We start from the raw sequence: 24,166 nt of genomic DNA on the forward strand, positions 1-24,166 counted from the left end.
CTCTCACTGTTGCGGCCTCTCCCGTTGCGGAGCACAGGCTCCGGACGCGCAGGCTCAGCGGCCATGGCTCACGGGCCCAGCCGCTCTGCGGCATGTGGGATCTTCCCGGACCGGGGCACGAACCCATGTCCCCCGCATCGGCAGGCGGACTCTCAACCACTGCGCCACCAGGGAAGCCCCATATTATTTTATATTCTGCCTATAGTGTGAACTACTTAGGAGCATAAAATACAGATTTAGAATACTCTTTCTTTCTAGCATATTAAATTCTGAATAAGAGAGAATAACACATTAGGTTTCATGGGGATGATCAGGTCATCACTTTTCCACCTCCCCTATCTCATTCCCCAGCCCCCTGCCACCACAAAGACAACAGCTATTTAAGAGGCGGCCATCATAAATACCAAGGAGGAAAGAAGAGGGAGAATTTTGGTAATTTTCAAAGGCGGGTCCTACATCTCATCTGCCCTATGATGCTTGGTGTGGATCTCATGCTGTATGTATAGATTCAAACTATCAACAATTACCAGTGCTTTAACCTTAAATCCTTCTGACTCCCAGACTCAACACACATTAAGGAAAAGAAAGCAGTGACAGCTATTTCAACCAATTTCTTCATTCAACTTAATGTGTTTTTCCATAGTCACAAACACTCTGAAAACCAACTGACTAAATTCCTGAAAGCTGGGTCAAAGTTCTTTCTAGGAATAGAGTATATTGCTTTAGTGATTAATCCACATAACCACATTCAAATTAACTTGGACCCTAGAAGATGTGAATTCCCAGCTGCTACAGAGACACATGCACACGCTCACATTGACATTTATCACACACGGAAGAGTTCTATCTCATGCCATCAAAGTATACAGTGCATGCCCACAGAATTTAGGACTATACGGTAGATAGGAAAACCTATGGTTTCCAGGTCAGAGATTATATCCAGGGGGCACAGGCTGAGACATGATCCCGGGGCTAAACTTAACCCATAATTATATTCTGCTTGGTCTGTCCAATGTTTAAAAAATTCGGAATTTTCATTTTTAAAAAATCCAGATTTTTAAAAAAATAAGATCTGACAAACTGGTCTTTCATTTCTCCAAAACAACAGGGGACTGAAGCTGAAGAGTGGAGACCCCTTTAGATAAAGGATGGACTTTCCATCTCACCCCAGTTCCCAGCACTCCCTGTTAACAGTCTTAGACCTGCCCGCTTCCCTTATGTTCAATACCTGCCTGGCCCCAGGTGTGCATTTGAGTTTGTGGCTCCTTTTCTAGGTAGACCCACTTTATGCTTCCCCAAAAGGTATGGGCTGAATTGCATCCCCCCAAAATACAAATGTCGAAGTCCTAACCCCCAGCATCTCAGAGTGTGACCTTATTTGGAGATAGGGTCTTTACAGAGGTCATCAAGTTAAAACAAGGGGATGAGGGTTGGACCTTAATCTAAGATGACTGGTTTCCTTATAAAAAGGGGAAATTTGGACACAGAGATACACACGCTGGGAGAAGATGAAGGCAAAGAGTGTCAGTGAACCACCAGGAAGGGGAGGGGCCTGGAACAGATTCTCCCTCACTGCCCTTAGAAGGAACCAACCCTGCCGACACCTTGATTTCAGACTTCCAGGCTCCAGAACTGTGACACCATACATTTTTGTTGTGGAAGCCACTCAGTTTGTGGTACTTTGTTATGGTAGCCCTAGAAAACGAATACTCCCAGCAGCTGAAATTAAGTCAGCATCTCCTTTGATTGTTGGCAAGAATCATAAGTGAGTGGCCTGAATCACCATCTATGTCTGGTCTAGGAAAAGGACATCACAAGGAGAAACATCCTTTCCAAAACCCAGCATGGTTTCCAAAGAGTTTCCCCGTAGGGATGCTTCCCATTTTAAGACAGGGCTATGCCTGCTCCAGCTCAGAGGGAGGCTGAAAACATCGTGGTCAACCATGATTGCAAAAAAGATGATGACAACCTGCTGTATAAAAAATAAAATAATAGAAATAAATTTTAAAAAAAGAAAAAAAAGAGATGATGACAGTTCACCCCTGAGCAGGACACAGATATCTTAAGGGTGAAGAGATATTTTAGGGGAACAAGTATGTCACGGAGGCAGATTGCCCGAATCCTTATTTATTCCCGAGCTTAACTTAGATTATATACTCCTATGTATACTGCAAGGCACCTCCCATTTTATTGTCCTTCCCAGGCTTTCTCTCCCCCTGTCTGATCCAAACCTTACAGAAGGTATTGGAGGGGACTGAGGGAGGGGACCTCAGTTGGAGAGGACTGGACAGCTGGGTCTGAAAGGCTGGCTGCTCCCAAGAGAAGGCTTAGGCGCACTGGCTGTTGAGTAACCAAGAACAGATCACGTTTCAGGGTCTTAGCTCCTTTTTAAAAAAATAAGTAGTCTTAGTGACTTACAGGATGATTCACTTTCTAAAGGATGTTTCAGACGCAAAAGAACAACTCCTTTAGGCATCAGACTTCTATTTAGTCCCTCAAAACCCCATTCCCAATGGTCTTGAGCGCCATCCTTTAGTTGTGTGTGTGGGGGGGTCATTTCTTCAACCAATCAATGCCCCAAGCTGGAAAGTAAGTGGCTTAGGGCCATATCAGCTGTCCCCTGACTGATCAAGAAGGAGGTCATCCTCACTATGAACACTGAGAAGTATGTCTCCGTGTCTAATTTTTTAAATAATGATTTTTTTTGGGGGGGGGGAGGAGGGGATAGTAAGATGTATTTCAAATAAATAACATGGAGTCTTGTGGGTTGAATATTAATCGTTGGGGAGTAAAAAGCTTGGTAAATGAAGGGAGCTGAAAGTGGACTGGAGAGCTAAGATCACACAGGCTGACCACCTCCTAGGGTTCAGGTTGAAGGGCCCAGAGAAGAGACTCAGAGAGAAAGCAGCAGCATCCTGCATTTGGGGGCTTTGCAGGGGTGAGGGATGGCCCTGAGGTCTCTACATTTCCACTGACTAGAGAGGTCCTTGGAGAGGAAAGGACCTGCTCACGCAGCCCTAAGAAGGGACCCTCAGACCTGTGGGCTCGAAGCTTCTTGAGAACACGGTCAATTTAATTTTTTAAGCATGTATCCCCACACATGCCATTTCTCTATTTATAAGTTATATACAAGTACTGATACTACTGCATTGATATATATGTGCATTGTAACACAGACACAATCGACTTAAAAAGAATGACATAAGATAAATTTAAGTCGAAGTTCTACTATTTCATCCCTCGGACACCCCAGCGGATGGACGTGTTGACCCCTTGGTTCTCTGCAACCGGCCTGAGTCTGTAATACACAAGGAGCAGAGAAACGCACACCCAGCTGACAACGTTCATGTCTCAAGGGCAGAGCCCTCACTTCTCAAATGGCGGTTGGCTGAAACAGTTATTTACTATCAAAGCATCCAGGTGACTTGATGACCGAGGTTTAGGAGAGTCTGCCCAACAGCATCAATGAGAAAACATTTTTGGAAGAACAATATTTTTGCATTCTTAGGTAGAAACTCTCCCTTAGTACTTGACATCACTTTACTTGATGTTTCTGCTCCCTTCCCCCAATTTGGGATTATCCTCGGAGTGCTACATTATTCTTTTATGCTATTAAAACCGTCAGACTAAAATTATGTTTTCTATCTTGCTCACTCCATGAGGACCGCAGACTTGGCCGTAGGCTTTTCAAAGAGCTTGAGATTTCCAGTACATCTTACTACCTCAAATAGCCAAAGACAGCCGCAGCCTTGTAGCTTCGGAAATGCAAACTCTACGACAGATTCCTACATACTTTTAGTTACTTTTGATGATAATGAAGTTCACAGTTTGCACAAAGTGATCAGATGATCTAATCCTCTCAGATTAGGAAATATAGACCCAGAGCGAGCAAACACCTGCTTACTCTGCTTCTAGCTCAGAACCAGAGCTAGAAGCCAAGGCTCTGGGCCTCAGATTAGTTCTCTCTCTACCATGGTCACCTTCCGGTTCTCAGATTTCTCCTTCATTCTCCCCTGGCTTCAGGATAAATGGAGTGGCTGGAAGCACCAAGCTGGGTTCTCATTCAAAAGAGAATAGTCCTTAAAATTCCTTTCTAAAGAAGACCTTGAGACGTGGATTAGGCCTCCCCACCAGATTTGCTGAACTCTGTACAACTCTGCTGACCTGCTCAACACCCCTGATGTCCTTTCCTTTAGGCCCAGTTCCTGTAATCTGGCTGAGATGCCAAGGGTTATACCAGAAGGAAATAAACTCCCTAGTTGAAAGAGTGAACAAAGAAGAAAGGGAGTCAGAGCTCAACACTTGGAATATACCCAATGCTGTCCTCTCTACCTCCATCTTTCTCTCCCTGGTCAGTGTGTCTTCTTCTACTGACCAGGGTGAACGAGGGTTGGGAACAGACATCACTATGGTGAACGCTCGGTGGATTTTATGAACCCTGAGCAGGATTTAAGTGCTGCCAGAAGAGGAAAGGTTGGGAAAGGGATGATTTCCAAGGATAAATCTTCAAATGCAGAGAACTTCTTGCAGTGCATGGTGGCCTATGTCTCTTCCCACCTCTGGGTTGTGTCACTGCCATAGCCATGTGCTAATAGTGGTGGGATGCGGCTATGGATTCAGGCGTGAGAAGCTGGGCTGTGTCTTTTCAGGAGCGTGTTCTGGGACAATGGCCTTTTTCACTTTGTCAGTTTCCTCCAGGTGGATGGTGATCTGTGGTGGACAAGCAGAGTGGCTGGCCGCACACATCTGCTTTCCATATCTCCCACCTTTGTCTCTCTCTCCACAGAAGATGCCACCTTGGGCAGCTAGATGTGTTGGCATCTCACATACATCTGCAGAGAAGTTTTCAATTTTCCCCACAATCCCGGGGCTCTGCTTATACTGTCACAAAGCTGGGAAAATGGAAGTGAGGGAAAGAACTAGAATAAAGGATACCCATGCTCCTCTGTCCTAGTCAAAGGATAATGGAAATGAACTTTTGGGAAGAGGGGCTGGGGTCAAGGATCTGCTTCTTCTCTTATTTCTAGTCCCCCAGTGGAGAGCCCTATTTGTATCAGGTGTGAAACTGAACAAGCTGGTTCAGGAAGCAGCCTAGAATTATATCCACCCAACCCACTGAACCCCAGAGACAGAATGCGGCTATATGCAGTGCAGGAAAGGAGACTGGGGGAGCCAGTACCATTGCCTCCAAGTACCCGAAAGCATGTGTGTTAAGAGGAGTGAGGTAGCTGCAGAGAGAAAAGAATATGACCGATGGGTGGGAAATGCATGGACAGAGATTTCACTTCAACGGAAGGAAGAGCGCTTAACAGTCAGGCTCTTCCACCATGGGACAGGCTCCCTAGAGGAAGTTAGAGAGACTGTTTTTGTAAGTAAGTGCTTTACTTATATTGTTTAATTCTTACAACTCCCCATCTTATAAAGGCAGAAAACACAGGGGAAGAGAATAAGTGACTTACACGAGGCTATGGGGCAGTACGTGGGAAAGTCAGGAGGAAACCCTGGGAGACCTCTACACACTGCGTCCAAACAGTGAGCATGGTGCCTGGGCCAAAGTGAAGGTTCACCTGGTGACTATTATTACAGAGGCAGCATCGTATATGGCCAAGAGGGAGAGCTCCACAGCCATTCTGTCTGACATTACGCAGGTAACTAAAGTTCTCCCTCGTGTTCTCATCTGTGAAATGGGCATAGAAATGTCCATTTCATAGGGAAGCTCAAAGATTAAATGAACGGACACACATGAAACGTTTAGAAGAATGCCTGGCTAATAAGTGTGTCACAGATGTTAGCTAACACCACATAAAGATGCACTAGGTTATAAATACACACGTAAGTGTTTAACGTATTAATATGACATACTGCTTTGCCTGTGTCTGTAATACCTGCTCATAGGGGCAATCACTCAAGAAGAGTCCCAGCTCAGTAATGAGGCATCTTTACCACCACTGATGTCTTCTGGTTGCACAGTCTAGCAGAGAAGTCCACTTATTCGATGGCTTTGTGCTTAAGCAAACCACAGTGCCTAGGTATACAGGTCCTCGATTCTGCTGGATGATGGGAATTGTTCTACACGTGCTTATCCTCCCTGGAAATCTTCCCCTCGGCTTGAACCTTTAGTCGAGTGAAATTTCTAAGACTTTGATGAGTGAAAAAGAGGGGACCATAAAAGCAACCCTGCAGAAGAAATGGAATATTTTCCACGGACTTTTTCTGCAGGGAGCTCTTCAGAGACACTCAAAACAGGTCTGAGGATGGAGACTGAATTCTTGCATGGAAATCCGTGGAGCCGGGGGCTGCGCTCTCCTACCTGGTGAGCTTGGTGCCGATCTGCTGCCTCAGCTCCAGCCGTTCCTCGTCCGTCTGCCTCGGAAGGATGTTCTTCTCTTCCAGCTCTCGCTTGGAGGGCCTGTTGCTGAGTTTGATGGCTAAGGAGTCCTTCCTGCACACCTTCATGGCCAGGGAGCCTGCAGGAGGGGAGACATGAGGTAATAAGGCTGTCACCAACCTGCTCGGGCTCCCCCCAGGGACAGCCGTGGACCACAAGGTGAGAGGCGGGGAGACAGATATAAGAGACCAACACCTGAGCGCGGTCAAGACCTCGGTCAAAGGAGGAAAGCTACAGTATGTGACTTTCATACAGTTCCTGCAATCAGCATGTCCTTTCTACCTCACGGTATGCTGGGCATGTGCGGGGCACATGGAGAGCCTGTGATGGGATCTCTGCTCCCCAGGAACTCCCCCCCGCAATGTGGGCAACATCACAAAGGAGGGGAGGACAGACTGCGGAGTGCAAAACAGAATGCAAAGGGCGGAGGAGGCGCGGCCGGCACGTGCAGGATAAGTGAGGCCAACAGGCAGCAGGCCGGTGGGCATCTGCGTGTGTGGACGCTCAGAGGTGAAGGATAGGCGGGGGAATCACGGGAGACAAAAGAGATCAGCTACAGTGGGGCTGGAGGGTACAGGCAAGTAAAGTTGGGCAAAGTGGGGTCCGTGTGGGGTGGGAGAGGGGGCAAGCTCATGGAAACAGGCAATATTCTGGGTCTGCTTTTCCTTTGATTTTCTCACATCTGAAATAAATCCATGATTCTCAATCAGGAGTGATTTCTGCCCCCACCAGGGACATTTGGCAAAGTCTAGAGACATTTTTGGTCGTCAAACTCGAGTTTGCTGGGGAGGGTGCTACCGGCACCCAGTGGGTAGAGGCCAGGGATGCTACCAAACACCCTACAATGCACAAGGCAGCCGCCATGACAAAGAATTATCTGGCCCAAGATGTCACTTGTGCCAAGGTTGAGAAACCCTGGTATAAAGTGTTCCATTCTCCGGGCAGGAAACGGTGAGCAGAGGCTGGGCAACAGCTCCTTCCCTCACGGACCATGTGGGCCTTCGGCTGCCCCTCCAGGGTTCTCTCCTCAACACCAGGACTATTCCCATCACTCAGGTTTAGCGAGCTGTCTGAAGCCTGGTGAGTTGTGAGGTAAGAGGAAGAGACCGGGAAGCAGCAAGTTCGGGGGGTTCCTTTGGATCTTATATAGTAAGTACTTATCTTCCTTCTTTTGCCACTGCTTTCAGAACGTGGGTTTTGGAATGAGACACAGGCAGCTTCAACTCTCAGCACTGCCACTTAGTAGACGTGAGTCTCTGGGCAAGTCCCTTACCTCTCCATTTTCTCCCCTCACCTGTAAAATGGGGCAGTAGTTTATGCCCCTGAGTGTTGTAAGATGTGGATGAGAATAAAACCTTAGCATATCGTCAGGCCCACAGTCGGTAAAAGGCTGCTATCATATAAGTTCACGCGTTAAAAAGCTGATCACTGAAATTTAAGTTCAGTGGTTGAGGTATGCTTAAAAATGAATTTGTTCCATATACAATGGTTAGTATTTTTATATATTTTGTAGACTGGAATTGAATTTTAAGGTGCCTCCCCTCCTTGCTTTTTTTTTTTTTTTAATTGATGGGGTGTTGCAGCCCAAGGAAAGCAATCAAAGGAAAAAAGAGACATCTAAAAGAGGCAAGAGATGGTAGCACGATGTAATTTTTAGAGCTCTGAGGCTGTTCAGAGGACAGTTACCCTTTCATCTTACTAATGAAGAAACAGTAACCTCGGGCCTCAGATTAGAACCCACAGAGGTGGGCAGCTCTTCCCGCCAGCCACGCCCCTCCCACCCTCAGCGAAGAGTTTGGAGGCACCCACTGGTATACAGCGAGCTGTCGTCGTCCTCGTCCTCTTCCCCTTCTCTTGTGTACAGGCAAGAAGAGTCTTCGTAGTCTGATTCATGAGGCACATTTTCTTTATTGTCATCACATTCAATCACAACAGTTGGCACTTGTCTTATTTCTGGAAGGCCCAGAGGTCCTGCTTTTGTGACACTGTCACCCGAGTGCAAACCAGAGCTGTGGTAAGAAGTAGAACAGGGTACCCGCTGCTCAGAGCTGTTTAAAGAGAAAAGAGCACATTTATTCTGGCTAACGTGTCATATTAAACGCATCAGAACCTTTTAAAAACTTAGCCATTATGTCCTAAGAGACAAAAAGGTCTACTGGGCAATTCAAGTCTCACTTCTCACCTAACAGCTAACTGTTTCGGGGCAGCTGAGTTACTGGATGGTGGTAGCAGCACAGAATAGGAAATGAGAATTCTACTGCCCTGTGGATGGACGGTGGTGACGGTACCACAGTAATGCGAATGTACGTGAATGTCACTGAGCTGTATACTTTAGAATGGGGAAGATGGTGAATTTCATGTCCTGTGTATTTACTGCAATTTAAAAAATAAAAAATTTTTAAAATAAATTTAACTCTTTTTATTTCTGGTTAAGAGCAACAACCCCAATGGTCAAAGGAAGGTTCATTTGCAACCCACATGTCTTAAAGGAGTAAAAGGGTTAATTTGATGGTGAAGTGAGAGACCCAGGAAAGAAAGAGATAATACATGAAGCTCCAGCTTTCAAAGCTATACAGCATGACTGGTAGGGGCTGACTGAAATGTCACGGATGGAGATGCAGAGAAACAGAAGAGGTGGGACCATCAGGCTGGAGACCCACGCATGACATCGGGGTGGACATGGGCAAGGGCGACTCAGACCAAGTTCTCTCCCAAGGACCATGTCAGACCCTCAGCAGACACAGGCAGCGCCAGTCTGGTTTCTCAGCAGGTCAATGTTCCCAGCAGCAATGATGATCATATTTTTCGTTTTACCTCTTTTAGTTGAGCCAACTCAGATAAAAAATATTTTTTAATTAAAAATGATTTGCTCCTTAATAAAAGTCACATGAGGTTCATTGTAAGAAAATCAGGAAATGTGTATTATCAAAAATAAAGAAAATTAGTTATTTTCTTATTAGAGTCTATCCAAGGTTCCTACAGCAAGTTAGAATCCCTTTTATGACCAGCTCTGAATGACGTCCAGCAAGAATAATGGAGCCTGAAAGACACAGTTAAATTTTATAATTTTTTTTCAGATGAACTTCAAGTGGAATTTATGTCTTTCATTTAAGGAATTTCTAAACATAGGAAACTGAATGCATTTTACCATCCAACAGTGTTTGACGTGTTAAGAAATGGAGTGTGAGGCTATCCTGTCTAGCAATAATTTTACGTTAGAACATCTTATCCAAAAGAAAACTCTTAAGGACACACGAATGCATGCTAGGTCTCCTTTAAAACTTTCCTTACATTTTATTCTTTTTAAAATGTGTCTAATTTCTAAATCTCAGCTTTTTATTTCTTTTTTTTTTTTTTTTTTATGCTGTACGCGGGCCTCTCACTGTTGTGGCTTCTCCCGTTGCGGAGCACAGGCTCCGGACGCGCAGGCTCAGCGGCCATGGCTCACGGGCCCAGCCGCTCCGCGGCATGTGGGATCCTCCCCGACCGGGGCACGAACCCGCGTCCCCTGCATCGGCAGGCGGACTCGCAACCACTGCGCCACCAGGGAAGCCCCTATTTCTTTTTTAAAAATTATTTATTTATTTCTGGCTGCGTTTGGGGCTTTGTTGCTGTGTACAGGCTTTCTCTAGTGGCGGTGAGCAGGGGCTACTCTTCGTTGCAGTGCGCGGGCTTCTCACTGCAGTGGCTTCTCTTGTTGCGGAGCACGGGCTCTAGGCGCGTGGGCTCAGTAGTTGTGGCACACGGGCTCAGTAGTTGTGGCGCACGGGCTTAGTTGCTCCGTGGCACGCAGGATCTTCCCAGATGAGGGCTCAAACCCGAGTCCCCAGTACTGGCAGGCAGATTCTTAACCCCTGCGCCACCAGGGAAGTCCCTCATTACACTTGATTGCTATGTCTAATTTAAATTCAATTCACTTTCTTCCTTCCATTGTTTCCAAAGGGCTGTTTTTCTCTTTGTATTTTTCTCATAAGTCTTCAGTGACACAAATGGCAAATCTAGTTGACACATCATGAGCTACGATGTTCAAGGAAATGAACTAAATCAACTTAAAAAAAAAACTTCAACCACTGAATAAGATTAAATCAATCACATGTTTATAAAAATGCAGCATCTTAATTAGACATTAGCAGGTTAGGGGGCCCATTTCCCACCTAGTTTAATAGGAATGGCAGTGAGAACAAGAAGGTGGAGTACAGAATGGATGGTCTCGCATGACAAATCCAAGAGCTGGCTGAAAGGTGACGGACTACACCGCCTCCCGAGGCGGCCCTTCCATCAGACAACGACACCGGGCTCCAACCGCGCTTGGGTTTCTACACTGGGTATTAAGGGAAGTTGGTGTGGAAGAAGCAAAACTGTAATTCCGTGGCTCCTGTTTTACCCCACCCCTGCCTTCTCCCCTCCCCCCCCACTTCTAGTTTAATTATTGGCTCCAGTAAAGGCAGGGCGCTGGGGATACGACAAGAGCAAGAATGAAAAGAAGCCAATAGCTATTCATGTCTGGTGGGAAAAGTCTTTTGAGGAAATAAAAGTTGGAAACTAGAAAGCACAAGAATTCCTTAAGGTGGACAGCTCCAAACTGCCTGAGAGGACAGAGAAAGGAGAAATACTGTGCAAAGAAAGATAAGAAACTCAGCTTCCCAAGTAGTCTATGATAAAGAGGAGACTGCAATTTCTCCTCTCTCAAAGATCTACCGGGAGGGGCTTCCCTGGTGGCACAGTGGTTAAGAATCCGCCTGCCAATGCAGGAGCCACGGTTCAAGCCTTGGTCTGGGAGGACCCCACATGCCACGGAGCAATGAAGCCCGTGTGCCACAACTACTGAGCCTGCACTCTAGAGGCCACGAGCCACAACTACTGAAGCCCACGTGCCACAACTACTGAAGCCCGCGTGCCTAGAGCCCGTGCTCCGCAACGAGAAGCCACCGCAATGAGAAGCCCGCGCACCGCAATGAAGAGTAGCCCCACTCGCCGCGACCAGAGAAAGCCCACGTGCAGCAATGAAAACCCAACACAGCCAAAAATAAAAAAAATAAAAATAAATGTATTAAAAGAAAAAAGAAATGATCTACGGGAAGTGTGAAACCTTGAGAAGAAGGGGCTTATAAGGCAGATCCCCCAGCCCCTGGGGCAGGTCCTACATATAAGACTGTCCGCCTTGGAAAATAGGGACCAGTCATAGAGACCAGCGACTGCCTGGTTGGGGCATCACAGCAACAGCTGAAGACCTCACCTGGCCGATCCGGCCAGTCTAGCATGTGACAGAATGTCCAGTTTCCATAAGGACGAAGAAGGTGTTTTCCAGCAAGCTGGGTGAATCCACCAAAAGCGTCTTAGTAAATATTCTATTGATAAATATATGCCAACTCTGTGTTAGGAAAAATGCTGAGAAGGAGGAAGACAAATACCAGATGATTCCACACATCTGGTAGCTCCGGAGGACCACAGGATAGCAAGCAAAGACACAAGGGGAGAGAAGAGTTGGCTGGGAAGGAGGCTGGAAAGGTTCTGATGGGGCCTCGGTATGAGCAGTCAAGACACAGATCCAAGTCCAAGTTCCGTCACTGACTCTCTCACGACATCGGGCAGATTATTAACTTTTCCGAGCCTCAGTTTCCTTGGGTGAAATTGGGTAAGTGGTATCTTTTTAGTAGGTCTGGTGCACGTGTGTCCCACTGGCATGGCCTCAAGGGAGCCCCTCACTTGTTATTGATAGAAAGGGCCCTTCAAGTGGTTTCCAAACATTCTCCGCTTCAGTCTGTCCTCCAGACTGTCGTCCAAGCAACTTTCGGAAGCTCAGATGTAGCCATCTCATCTGTTACAACCCTGAATGCCTGCCTCGGCTACAAAACCAGTGCTTCAAGAGAGACACACATGGAAAATTCAAAAAAATCCACATTACAAGCTATGTTATTCACAGCAAAGAACTAAATCAACTGAAATGTAGCCGCGTCTCACATCTGGCCTCCACCGCTGGTGGTAATGGACAGGAAGGGGGACACCAGTCCAACAGTCTTAGCAACGCTGGTTTTCTAGAATGGAGTTGTCACTTAGAAGACCTGCTCTAAATAAAAGGTGTCACTGCTAGAGGGAGAACCGTTAGCCTGGAAGCAGTAATTCAGACACAGCCTGACATGCAACGCCTTGCATAATCTGACCTGTATTATTTACCCAGCCTTGCAACCCCTCCACACCTCTGTCCCCATACAACTCACCCTTCGTTCACATGCAACAATGCACTGCACACTCTTGGCCTGGGATGTGAAGGGATCTCACCTTCACCTGGTTAATTTCTATTTATCTTTCAATACTTGTCTTGGGCAACACTTTGCCTAGTTTCTCAGGAGATTCCACAATTGTGAAAATTGGGATCATCCGTTTGCTTACTAGCTTCCTCTCCCCAACCAAGCAGTAGATGCCTCCAGGGGCAGGGACCATATCTTCTTCATGTCTGTAGCAGGTGCCTGACACCATGGCTGACACTAAGTGGACACTCAGTTATTGTTTTTTGTTTTTGCTGAAAGAAAGATGGGCTGGAATCACTGACATCTAGGTGCATTTTAAGTGGTTGACGAGTCATACTCAAAGGGTATTAATGAAGAGATCATTCTTTAATTTTCAGGGAGTATTTTCAGTGTATTGCAGAGCTATAGGTACCCCTGACTCGACTGGCACGTTTATTAATGGCTTAATAACAGAATCAAATATGTGGAAGAACTAAGGTAGAAAAGGAAAAGAGTAAACATTTACTGAATGTGTTGCCCACTGTTCTGGAGACTTCCACATCTCATTACATTGTTATAACAACCCTGCAGGAGAGGTGTCACTACCTCATTTTATTAAGCAGGAAATGGAGGCTGTGAGAGGGTAATTAATAGGCCCATGAGGGCGCAGGTAGTAAAGGAAGGAGCTGGGATTTGAACCCACTCTATTTCAATACGCTGTATCCAAACATTGAACTGTGATACTTGTAAGATTGTGTACTTTGGTTAAACACAAACCCCACTAACTGTACACATGCAAAGCGAGGAACACATCACACTCTGTCCACAACATGTGTACAAAACTGGTATCGGGACTTTATAAATATTTTAAATCTTACTAACCAGGGTAAGTTAGAGTGTCCTTTCCTGCCACAGTCAGGCCATACCTGGGGCACTGAGTTTAAAAAAGTCAGGATGGGAAAAGAACTCAGCTGTTTACCTATTGTCATGGTGACTTTTGTACCAAAATGGTTGAGAAGTCGCAGCAGAGCCTCAAATATTCACTACCCAGTTATTTTACAGAAAAAGTTTTCTGACTCCTCGCCCAAACCAACGGCTTCTAAACTGCATCATCCCACACTCCTTAGCCATATTTGATGTCCACTTACGCTATTATTTACTTCGTATTTTTAAGTCAACACTTAAAAAAACTCAAATACTAATTTAGCCTCATCTTAAGCAACAATATCTTTGTAATCACTGGTTTTATGTTAAGTGTGTGTTTACAACTTACGTTAAAATAAGTACGTGTCCATTAAAACTTTAAAAAAGCTCGTCTTAAACTCACTTTGGGTACCACCAATGACGTATATATCACATTCTGGTTAAATGTTGGCCTAGGCCGGAGTCTCTCAGCCTCGGCATGGCTGACGTTTTGGACTGGACCCTTCTTTGTAGGGGGGGGGGGGGGGCCTTGTCTTGTGCATCGCAGGATGGTTAGCAGCAAACCTGGTCTCTACTCATTAGATGCTAGTGGCATCTCCTCCAGTGGCGACAACCCAAAATATCACCAGATATTGTCCAATGTCCTCTGAGGGGCAAAACTGCCCATTTGGGAACCACTGGCCTGGAGTACGCACGACAGCTTTGCCACCTGCTGCGTCTTCAGAGTTGTACCACCTGAGTCTCTTCTCATGCAACTTGGGCATTAACTCTCAGGAATTTGCCGTATTTGCTGAAGGATGAACTGCCCAGATCTCGTCTCCTAAGTTCCTGACCTGCTGTGGCTCAGGTTGGTGCTCTGGGGGCGGTACCAACGATCTGACACCATGACAGTTCCGCTGAGCATGTTATCTGTGCCGCTGCTCTAGTCCCTGAGCAGCTACCCCGTTAATGCAAGAGCTCCAAACCAATTCGAGGGAAGCAGCTTTTCTCATTATGTGGCCCAGATTAGTGATGTACAAAATGACACTCCGGTGGCCCGAAAGAGTCACCACATCTTCCAGAGTACCTGTCCAAGTCCCCGAGGAAAAGATGACTCACATCATCAGATCTATTCTAGACCATTCACGTCAAAACTCTTCAGAGATTAAGCACTGAGTTTGCTTGGAATTCAAACGGATCTCATCGCATGGGGGTTGTGGTCACTGTACCTCTTCCAGGTGGGTGAGCAGGAATGAAAACCGCAGGTAAACGTGGAGACCCCCATCCTGACCTCCTAGGCGGCGCCTCCCTAGCTCTTCCTGGATCGCTGCACATAATGGTGAGAAGAGCTAACACTTTAAATGCTCACATAGCGCCAGGGATGGATTCACTTAAGCCTAACGACCACCACCCTCTTAGACAGGTACCGCTGTTACCCTCCACTTCAGAGAGGAAAAATGAGGCATGCAGCCACGGTCACATCGAGAGGGGTGCAGGCGTTACTGAACTCGGGCAGTCGGGGCTGTAGAGCCTGAGCTCGTACTGGTGTCATCTGGACAGAAGCAGAGCCCTGAAATGGCTTCAAAACTTACTCTTTTTCCAGAACCTTCTCTCTTCCTCACCACCACCCAGTCCTCTCTCTACTGCTGTCAAACAGTTCCGGTCATATAATTCCAATTAAAAGACCTCTGAAGGGTCTCATTGTCAATTGGATAAACCTCACCCTCTTTGGAATGGACTAGGGAACACCTCACCATCTGGCCCCATAATTCCTCCCCATCTGATCTGTTGCCATTCTTTACCGCGCACCCGGCGTTCCAGCCACCAGGCCACCTGTCGCTTCCCGAGCACGTTGTGAGCTCTCCTGCCATCCCCCCACCTCAGAAATAGCCCCTCAGAGTTTGATTGGAGCAGTCCGCCCACCCTCAACGAGAGCTCCAATGCCATTTCTTTTGAGCAGCCTTTTCTGATTTTTCAGTGGAAAACAGTCCCTTCTCTGTGCTTCCACAGCTTCCATTCCCACCTGTTACAGCATCTGTCGCATTATGTTACAATCACACAGCTAAGCACTTACCCCCTGCCCCCATGGGCTGTAAGCCTTTCAAAGACAGAGCCTGAGTATTAATTCTCTTCACATCTCAGCCCTGTTTTTGTGCACGTTTTGGGAACTGATGGAAAAGGCAATCAAATATTTGAAGTCTCTAGGAATCAGAGTAGGCCATAATATATTTACCATCTTTTAATTCACTAAAATAATTATCCCTGACCCTTAGATAGTCTTGCTGTGTAGGGAAAATATCCTATGAAAGGAGAATTAAAGCTGTGGAAATAGTGATCTAGAGTTCTTCCCAAGAAGATAATCCCAAGAGATAAGGCACAGAGGTCTGTGCAAGGAAGAATGCCAGGGTACCCGCGTGCCTTCCATCCCAGGACAGTGTGAGTACAGACGTAACAGAGACAGCTTAACGTCAGCACATTTCCTAACTCTATGCTCTCAGGCCACTTCAGTTAAGACTGTCCAGAGTTAGGCTGCTTTGTAAGGTGAGGTAGTTGGGCTAGATAAGATCTAGAAGGTTTCTTCTTGTATGACATTCTATGATAAATTTAAATTAACACAACGGTCCTAAATTATTGTCCGGCGAGGGGGCGGCGGGGGGGGGGGGGGTGGGGGGAAAGATGAGATTCTGTTCCCCATCTGGGTCGCTCCAAATGATGTAATTTTCCTGAGAAATGAACTAGGGATGAACACGCAAAAACCTGAGAGCGCTCCATAACATTTGCAAGATGTTGGTCAGTTGCACCATGTTGGAATATTTCCATTCTAGTAATTAAATACACCAGGGGGCTCCACAAATCAGGACAAAGGAGCAGGCCATCTTTCAAAACAGCAACAATAGTTAACACATAGGGTCCTTTATGGGTCCTATCAAAGTACTTCGTAAATGTTCGTTATCTCATTTAATCCTCCCCCAAACTTGCAAAGTTAGGAAGGGTATTGTTATTGTCCTGATTTTATGGATGAGGATGTTACATTTCTGAGGAAATAAGTGATCACTCAGTTGTGATCACAACAGGGATATGGACGTGGGTTTTCTCCCTCCAGGGCCTGTGTCCTTTCCATTAACCACACTGTCTTCTCCCAAAGAACCCTCGGGGCCGTTATTTTCTTGTATATGGACATGCTGACTATGAAATGCAACTGGCACCACAAATTAAAAAAAAAAAAAGGGAATAATTATCATATAACAAAAAGCAAGGACAACAGATGTTCACAGCACTCAACTCCTTTTTTGCTATGAATTTTGCTGGGAAGAGCCCCAAGGTTGGAGACTCTGATGGGACACAGAGACAGGTTTGAACTCCTGACTTGGGTGGTACATCCATGTTTGTGTGAGTAGCCCGTGGCTGGGGGCGAGTAGACTGCAGAGAGAACAGGATACAAGAGAGAGTGGGGCAGAATAATCACCAAGCTGGATAATCTGCATAATGGTGTGTCATCAACAAGAAGAAGAAGGGATGCAGTGGGTTTATTGTGGCCACATCAGTGACGTAGTTCCTCGAGGACAGAAAGGTATCACCATCACAGGTGATGCCCACTCCCCTGCTTTATATTTTCTTCAGTGTATAGATGTATATACACAGCATATAACATATTCATTGGTGTATCATCTGTCTCCTCCACTGAAAGGTAAGTTTGTGAGGATGTCAACTTTGTTCTGTCCTGCTTTCTCCCCGGAGGATGGAAGTGCCTGAATGTCTTCCTTCATGAAAAAAATGAATAAACCAGGAAGAACAGACAGAAGTTTACCTAAAACAGGACGCCTGCCATTTACAAGAGACACACGAAAACAGGATTCAGAAAGTTTGAGAGTAAAATACCAGTCCTAAATCAGTAAAAAGCATTCATTTCAAACTCTCTTTGCCTTCACTATGTCCCCATGACATGTCAGGGAAGTCAAAAGCTGTATCCTCTCTCCTTGGTCCTGTCTCCATCAAGAATAACGTTTAATGAGTCTCCTTTTTTGGAAAACTCAACTCTTTTTTTTTTTTTTTTAATTCAACTCTCCTTTTTGCCTCTACTAAACCAAGTAGGAGAGACATAAATTGAGAACACAATGGCACCCCTCAGGTTCCCATCCCCCTTCACCGCATTTTCCTATCATTTAAACAGTCACATGTTTCTAAGAAATCCCTAGACTTTGAAAATTAAGAGACCGTTTTACCTTTCCTGTTCCGTACTGGTGAGGGAGAGGCAGCTTATTCTTAATAATTCATCAAGAAATGAATGCAAGACATCTACAACAACTCAGGGTCATTAAACAGTTGGCTCCCTTTCAAGGGAGCTTTATAATCGTCACTGTATCTCCATCACATGACAATAGGTAGATGCATAGTGGAGCAACGTGACCCATCCCTGGGCACGGGATTACCCGTTATCAAGCACCTTTGATACTCTCCTAGGAAATCAGGGGCAGGGTTTGAAATTTAAAATTCCTATTTTAAATCCTTCATCTTCCTTGAAAATACATGGGAACCATTTCACCACCATTTTTAAAGAAAAACGTGTCATAAAGGGATACTGCTTTCCCGCATATGATTTCAACCGCACCTATTGTTAAAAAAAAAAAAAAAAGAAGACAATCTCTTGAAAGGACAGAGAAAATTTATTACCCTCCAATATGATGCTGAAAATGAAACAGGAACAGCTTTTGTCATTCTGACTGCACAGAGTTATGAAAAGAGTTTTCAGAAAGGAGAGGGAACAGTCAGACGTTTTCTTCTCGGAGCCCAAAAACGTGTGAGAAATTATGCTACAAATTGCAGCGCCGGCGGCTGGAAAAGGACGGAAGTAACCTCTGACACCCAAGGAAACAGTTAATCAGCTTCATTTTAGGAAAGCAGGCACACATTGCACGCTCTATCGCAGCCTTCTGAGATAAGAAACTCAACATTGGAGCCTTTGTTTTTTTTTGTTGGACCTTAGTCAGCAGGAAATGATACCATTCTATATATAGACCGGGGGACTGAGCTTCCCTGAGTGGAGGATGTGTTTTGAGCTTCTTTTTTTCCAGCCATGGTAATGAATGTCAATTAGTTCACGCACATCCCTTTGTCTGGCCTTCCAGGGACCAATGACCCACATTTCTGAAATAGTGTCTGGGGTCAGGATGTGATGAATAAAACCGTAAGACACCCAGAATCTCACCAACAGCAATCTCCACTTCCGACGGAGGAACCAAACAGTGGTGGCTTTTCCACAGGCCTTTGTCCCTAGACATCAGCCAATGTCCTAGGTCATGCTTGGCTGGATGTGGTACCAGGAGGGCATGATGTGGAGTGAGGACCATGTCTGGGTCCAGCTGGGCCGCTCACTAGTTGAGCAGCTTGCTCTTTTGGTTCTTCATCAGGTAAATGGAGAGACCTTTCTACCTACCTCACAACTGCTTACAAGATCAGAGGATAATGCTTTGTAAACGTCAATGTTGGTAGTTGCTGTTTTAGCAAAGGATGTACTTAAACACCAGCAACTTGTCAGAAACCATTCATTATGGATGTTATCCACTAGTTTATTAAAAAACTTCCTTTATTTTTTTTTGGTTCTTTTTGGGGGGGGGTTGTTTTGTAATAATTTTTTATTTTGTAATAATTTTAGCTTTACAGAAGAGTTGCAAAGAAAGCACAGATAATTCCCGTATACCTTTAAGCCAGCTTCCCCTAATGTCAACATCCTTCATGACCATGGTATATTTGTCAAAACCGAGAAGTTAACACTGATACCACATTGCGAAACACTTCCTTTCGCTTTTTGGCCATGCCATGTGGCATGCAGGATCTTAGTTCCTTGACCGGGGATCAAGCCCAGGCCCCCTGCAGTGGAAGCAACAAGTCTTAACCACTGGACCACCAGGGAATTCCCTAGCTTTTTAAATATTTGTGGTCTGCAAAATCTTTTTGGACAAGGGTTTCCAGGAAGATCAAAGCATCTATACTTATTCATTAAGCAAGGGCAGGGTTTCTACTGATGTACACATAGGAATTCAGGGGCAGATTCTCTCTTATAAAAATACATTTCCTTTTTTAGCCTCTTAAGACTTTGAAAGATGTCAGTGGTTCATCTAGTCTCATTTTAACCTTCTTCTGACCAGGTGGCTCACCAGCCTTGAAGCGGAGGATCTGTCTTGCTCAGGGTGACATTACCTTGTTCTGAAATCTCACTCTGCCTCTTAAAGCAGCAGTTAAATGGCAAAACAACAGCTACAGGCAGCCACTCACAGATCATAAATACGTGCTGTAAAATCCAAGTACTGACCTAAAGTAAGACACTGATAACTCTGGCCTCAAAGGGGCAGGAACAAATGTCTCACCAGAATTGGAGGAGATGTTGAAGAGACGGTCATCAGTATAAGAAAGAGAATCTTTCCCTGGAAACACATTTCATTTGAAAATGCATGCCATTTGCTCTATGATGAACAAAATACCGAACTTCCTCAAATAAATGCCATTTCACAAGCAAGTAACGTTTAGCTATTCAGAGGTTCATTTTTGCTCCGGTACCAAGGCGCAGCTACTCATCACCATGAACACTGATTTGCAGGTGGAAACACTGACATAAACCAATGCGGTAATTACGTCAGACTGTTAAAGCTAGAAGAAACCCCAGGGACCATCTAGTTCAGGACCGAGAATCCTTCTTTAGACTTTCCTGTGACCCTGAAGGCCACATAAAGTAACTGTCACCCCAAAATGTTTTTACACTAAGATTATAAATGAAGTGTCATCTTTGAAAAGTCTAAAGATAATTATGGAATAACAGAATTATTAAAGATTGAAGGGCTTTGCGGGGCTACTGATTTCAATTTCTTCTGTCCAATGCTGCAATTGTTCCTTTTTCAATAATCCTGACAGGTAGTAATTTAATCTCTAGCTAATGTAAGCAGTACTCAGTAAGTGTTGCCAAGAGTTCAAGATGGTTCTGGAAGCCTTTCTGGTTCTGGTTGACCATTGTTGGTCTGGACTATCTGTATTAACACCAATGTATAGCTAACTTCCCAAGAGAGGTAAAACCACTCTATTTCTAAAAACATTCACATTAGAGATAACTTCAGTATTACTGACATGGAGTTACAGGGTTGGACAGGACATTAGCAGACGATCTCACCTGTAGGGTTTTTCTTTAGGAAGCCTACAAGTAAACCATTTGGGACAGCTGCTAGCCTGATCTTTTCAAAAGATCTCTTGTATTCTCTCCAATGGTTCCCAGGCTCTTCCTCACATCAGATTACAGTCTTCTGTCATTTCTCTCATTCTCTATAATTGTCCCTCTAAAAAGCTGGAGAATAACTGTCAACTTCCTGCCTTTTCTTCCTAAAACTCTCATCGCCCGTTTGGAGACAGTGTACCATTCCTTCCTCTAATCTGCCTAGAATATTCTCTCATCCCTTTTCTCCGTCTTCTCCTGGTTCTTTCTATCTTTGAGATTTCAGTTTAAATGCAGCTCTCCAGAGAAGCCCACCTACCAGCTGACCCCCTGCTGTGCTCCCCCCTCCCCCCAGCTCCCTCGCTGGCACTGACTCGCCCAGGTCACGCTCCCAGCAGACTCTAAGCCACGCCGAGGGCAGCCGCCCTCTATATTTTGTTCATCGCTGTATCCCCAGTGCCAAGCAGAGCCCCATTCAGAAAAGGTGCTCAATAAAAACTTGTTGATGGATCTTCCGGTTGCTAAGGAAACACCGATACTTTCCTTTTTCTTCGCTGGGCCTGTTTTTCACTCAAGGTGTATAAATCCTTAGCCTCAGTGACTGCATGAAATTTTCTCCTGGGATTAAATTTTCTCCTGGAAAATGTCACAGCTTTTCTAATCTAACTGTTCAGTGATTCTGCGACAGGAGAAGGTAGAAGAAGCATGAGTTTATCAGAACTGTAATTTATTTGTCCACTTTTTTTTTTTTTTTTTTTTGCGGTACGCGCAGGCCTCTCCCCGTTGTGGCCTCTCCCGCCGCGGAGCACAGGCCCCGGACGCGCAGGCTCAGCGGCCACGGCTCACGGGCCCAGCCGCTCCGCGGCACGTGGGATCTTCCCGGACCGGGGCACGAACCCGTGTCCCCTGCATCGGCAGGCGGGCTCTCAACCACTGCGCCACCAGGGAAGCCCCATAAGAACTTTTGATAAAATTCATTTAAGAAATGTTTACTGAATATTTCCTATATCATGGGTCCTGTGATGAACTGGGGGGGCGGGAGTCGAGTGGGAAGGCAAGGATGGCTCCTGCCCACATCTAACAGAGAATACACCAAGAAACGCACGACAGGACGCAGTGGGTGCAAGAGGAGGATGTGCAGGCAAAGCTTCCTTCCTCTGGGAATCTGAGAAGCGATCACAAGAGGATGTGGTATTTTAATAAAGTCTTGAAAAATAAGCAGAACTTTTCTTTGCAAAATGGGGTGAATTCCAGACAGAGGGAACCGTTCAAACATTTTAGGATCACGAGCAAAATTAATACAAAAGGTTAAAGACACGGTTGCCCCGCGATCAACACCACTTAATATCTACATAATGTGTGTCTTGTGGGAACTCAAAGCTCAGAAGTGAAAAAGAACAGCAGAAGCAACCTAAATATCCATCAGGACCAAGTGGGTTAATAATAAGGAAATACCACAGCAGCTACTAGGGGGTCTACTTCATCGTTCACTCATTCGTTCATTCATTCAAAGTGGTTCTCACCCTTGCGGACTGTATGTTCTACTAGGTAAGAAAGAGCAACGAGGAAAGTAAAAGGCAAACGCAGAATGTTAGATGGTGAAAAATGTATGAAAGAACAAAGGGGGACTGGGGAATAGGCTGTGTTGGGAGGAGAGCTGTGATTTGAAATGGAGCAATCAGGGAGGGCTTCACTGAGGAGGTAACAAAGACGGTGAGGGAGGGAGACTTTAGGATACTGGAGGCAGGAGCCGTCTCAACTGAGGGAACAGCCAACGCAAAGGCCCTCTGTCAGGAGGATGACTAGCATGTCCAGGCCTTGTGGTAGGAGAGAGTAGCAACGTGGAGAACAGCAGATGTAGTCATGGGGCTGACAGGGGCCCAGGCTGTGGTGGGCTTCTGGGCGGAGGCAAGGACTTTGTTTTTTACTCTCTGTGAGCCGGAAAGCCAAGGAGCGCTTGTGCACGTTGCTATGGACTGAACTCCACTCCCACCCAATTCGTGCTTAAATGCTAATCCCCGGCACCTCAAAATGTGACTTATTCAGAGGTGACTATGTTAAAGGAGTAATTCGGTCAAAATGAGGTCAGTAGGGTGGGTTCTAACCAAATGACTAGTGTTTTTATCAGAGCAGGAGATGAGGACACAGACACGCAGAGGAGAGACCGTGTGAGGACACAGGGAGAAGACGGCCGTCTGCAAGCCCAGGACAGCGGCCTCAGGAGAAACCAGCCCTGACAGCACCTTGACTGTGCACTTCCAGCCCCCAGAACTGGGAGACAGTAAATTCCTGCTGTTTAAGCCCCACAGCCTATGGTACTTTGCTATGGCGACCCTAGCGAATGAACAGAGTCATGATCAGATCTTCGTTAAACCTCATCTCTTTGACTGTCATGTTAAGGACAGACTGAGGGGGCAGGAGTGGAAGCAGCAGACCAGGTAGCAGGGACCCAGCAAACCGGGTGAGGGGCCACGGGGGCTGAGTCCGTGGGGCGGCAGGAGCAAGTAGGAGGTCGCCCAGCCTAGACAGATTCTCAGACCTCTTAGGACCTGCTGACCCATCAGCCCCAGGGTATGAGAGAAAGAAAGGTGTCAAGGGTGACCCCGAGATTTCTGGCAGGAGCCACTGCAAGCATGAAGTCGCCTATCATTGAGAAGGGAAGGACCTGTCTGAAGTGCATTCCCTTAAGACTCTTCCTGAAATTCTTTCAGGGTCCACACGTGTACACACCCCGCCTTCGTTTTACTAAGACGCAAACCAGAGCACACAGAACTGATCAACTGAACGAAGATGGGAAAGAAAGTTAGTGTCTGATCAGGATTTTCAGTCTGAATTCCAGGATGGATGCCACCTAGATCACAGAGCTGATTGCAGATATTAAAAGTAAACATCGAATAATATATTTCTTTTCAAGTTTTAATCATTTAATTGACTAACGCCTTTGAACGGGACACATTCAGAGCTTTTTCATGTGCTCGCTCAGGCTTCAGGGCAGAGGGAATGGATTGTACAGACATATCGAAGACGTAAAAATTTATAGAAATATATGTAATTTCTCTAATAGTTTAATGGAAACTAAAAATCACAGGCCTTTGTTCTCTCCATTTGTAGCAAGTCAAGCTCATTTACCCCAGAGGACGAAGAAGGGTTGCCTCTTACACATCCTCCTTTCTTCTTTGGACCCTGTCTCCACCCAGTAGGGCAGCCAGCTCAGAAGATTCTCAGTATAAGGAGGTCGCAGAACGCTTGACAGGGAGGGGAGGGAAAGGGACATACAAGGCAGCTCCCTCCCACCTCCAGCAGTGCCTGGGTTCCTAGAGGCTTTGACCTGCTCCTGGCTCCCAAGGGCCACATTAGGAGCTCTGAGTAGAGCCGTGCTTACTGACTGTCCTCTTTCCCCGACTTACTGGGCAGGTACATTACATGTCCCAGCATCATCTCTCCATCACC

At 45.8% G+C, this 24,166-nt stretch overlaps 1 protein-coding gene across 1 annotated transcript in view; it reads right to left on the reverse strand.

Moving 5' to 3' along the window:
* Nucleotides 1-24,166, reverse strand: part of PHACTR1 (phosphatase and actin regulator 1) — a 246,954-nt gene that overhangs the window by 32,050 nt on the left and 190,738 nt on the right. Inside the window, exons 7-8 of the mRNA XM_032647345.1 lie at nucleotides 8,198-8,436; nucleotides 6,311-6,467 (exon numbers count right to left, since the gene is read on the reverse strand). Of these exons, the coding sequence (XP_032503236.1) occupies nucleotides 6,311-6,467; nucleotides 8,198-8,436 (396 nt within the window). The remainder of the gene's footprint in view (nucleotides 1-6,310; nucleotides 6,468-8,197; nucleotides 8,437-24,166) is intronic.

This window comes from Phocoena sinus, chromosome 11 (genome assembly GCF_008692025.1).
Source record: "Phocoena sinus isolate mPhoSin1 chromosome 11, mPhoSin1.pri, whole genome shotgun sequence".
NCBI lineage: Eukaryota > Metazoa > Chordata > Mammalia > Artiodactyla > Phocoenidae > Phocoena > Phocoena sinus.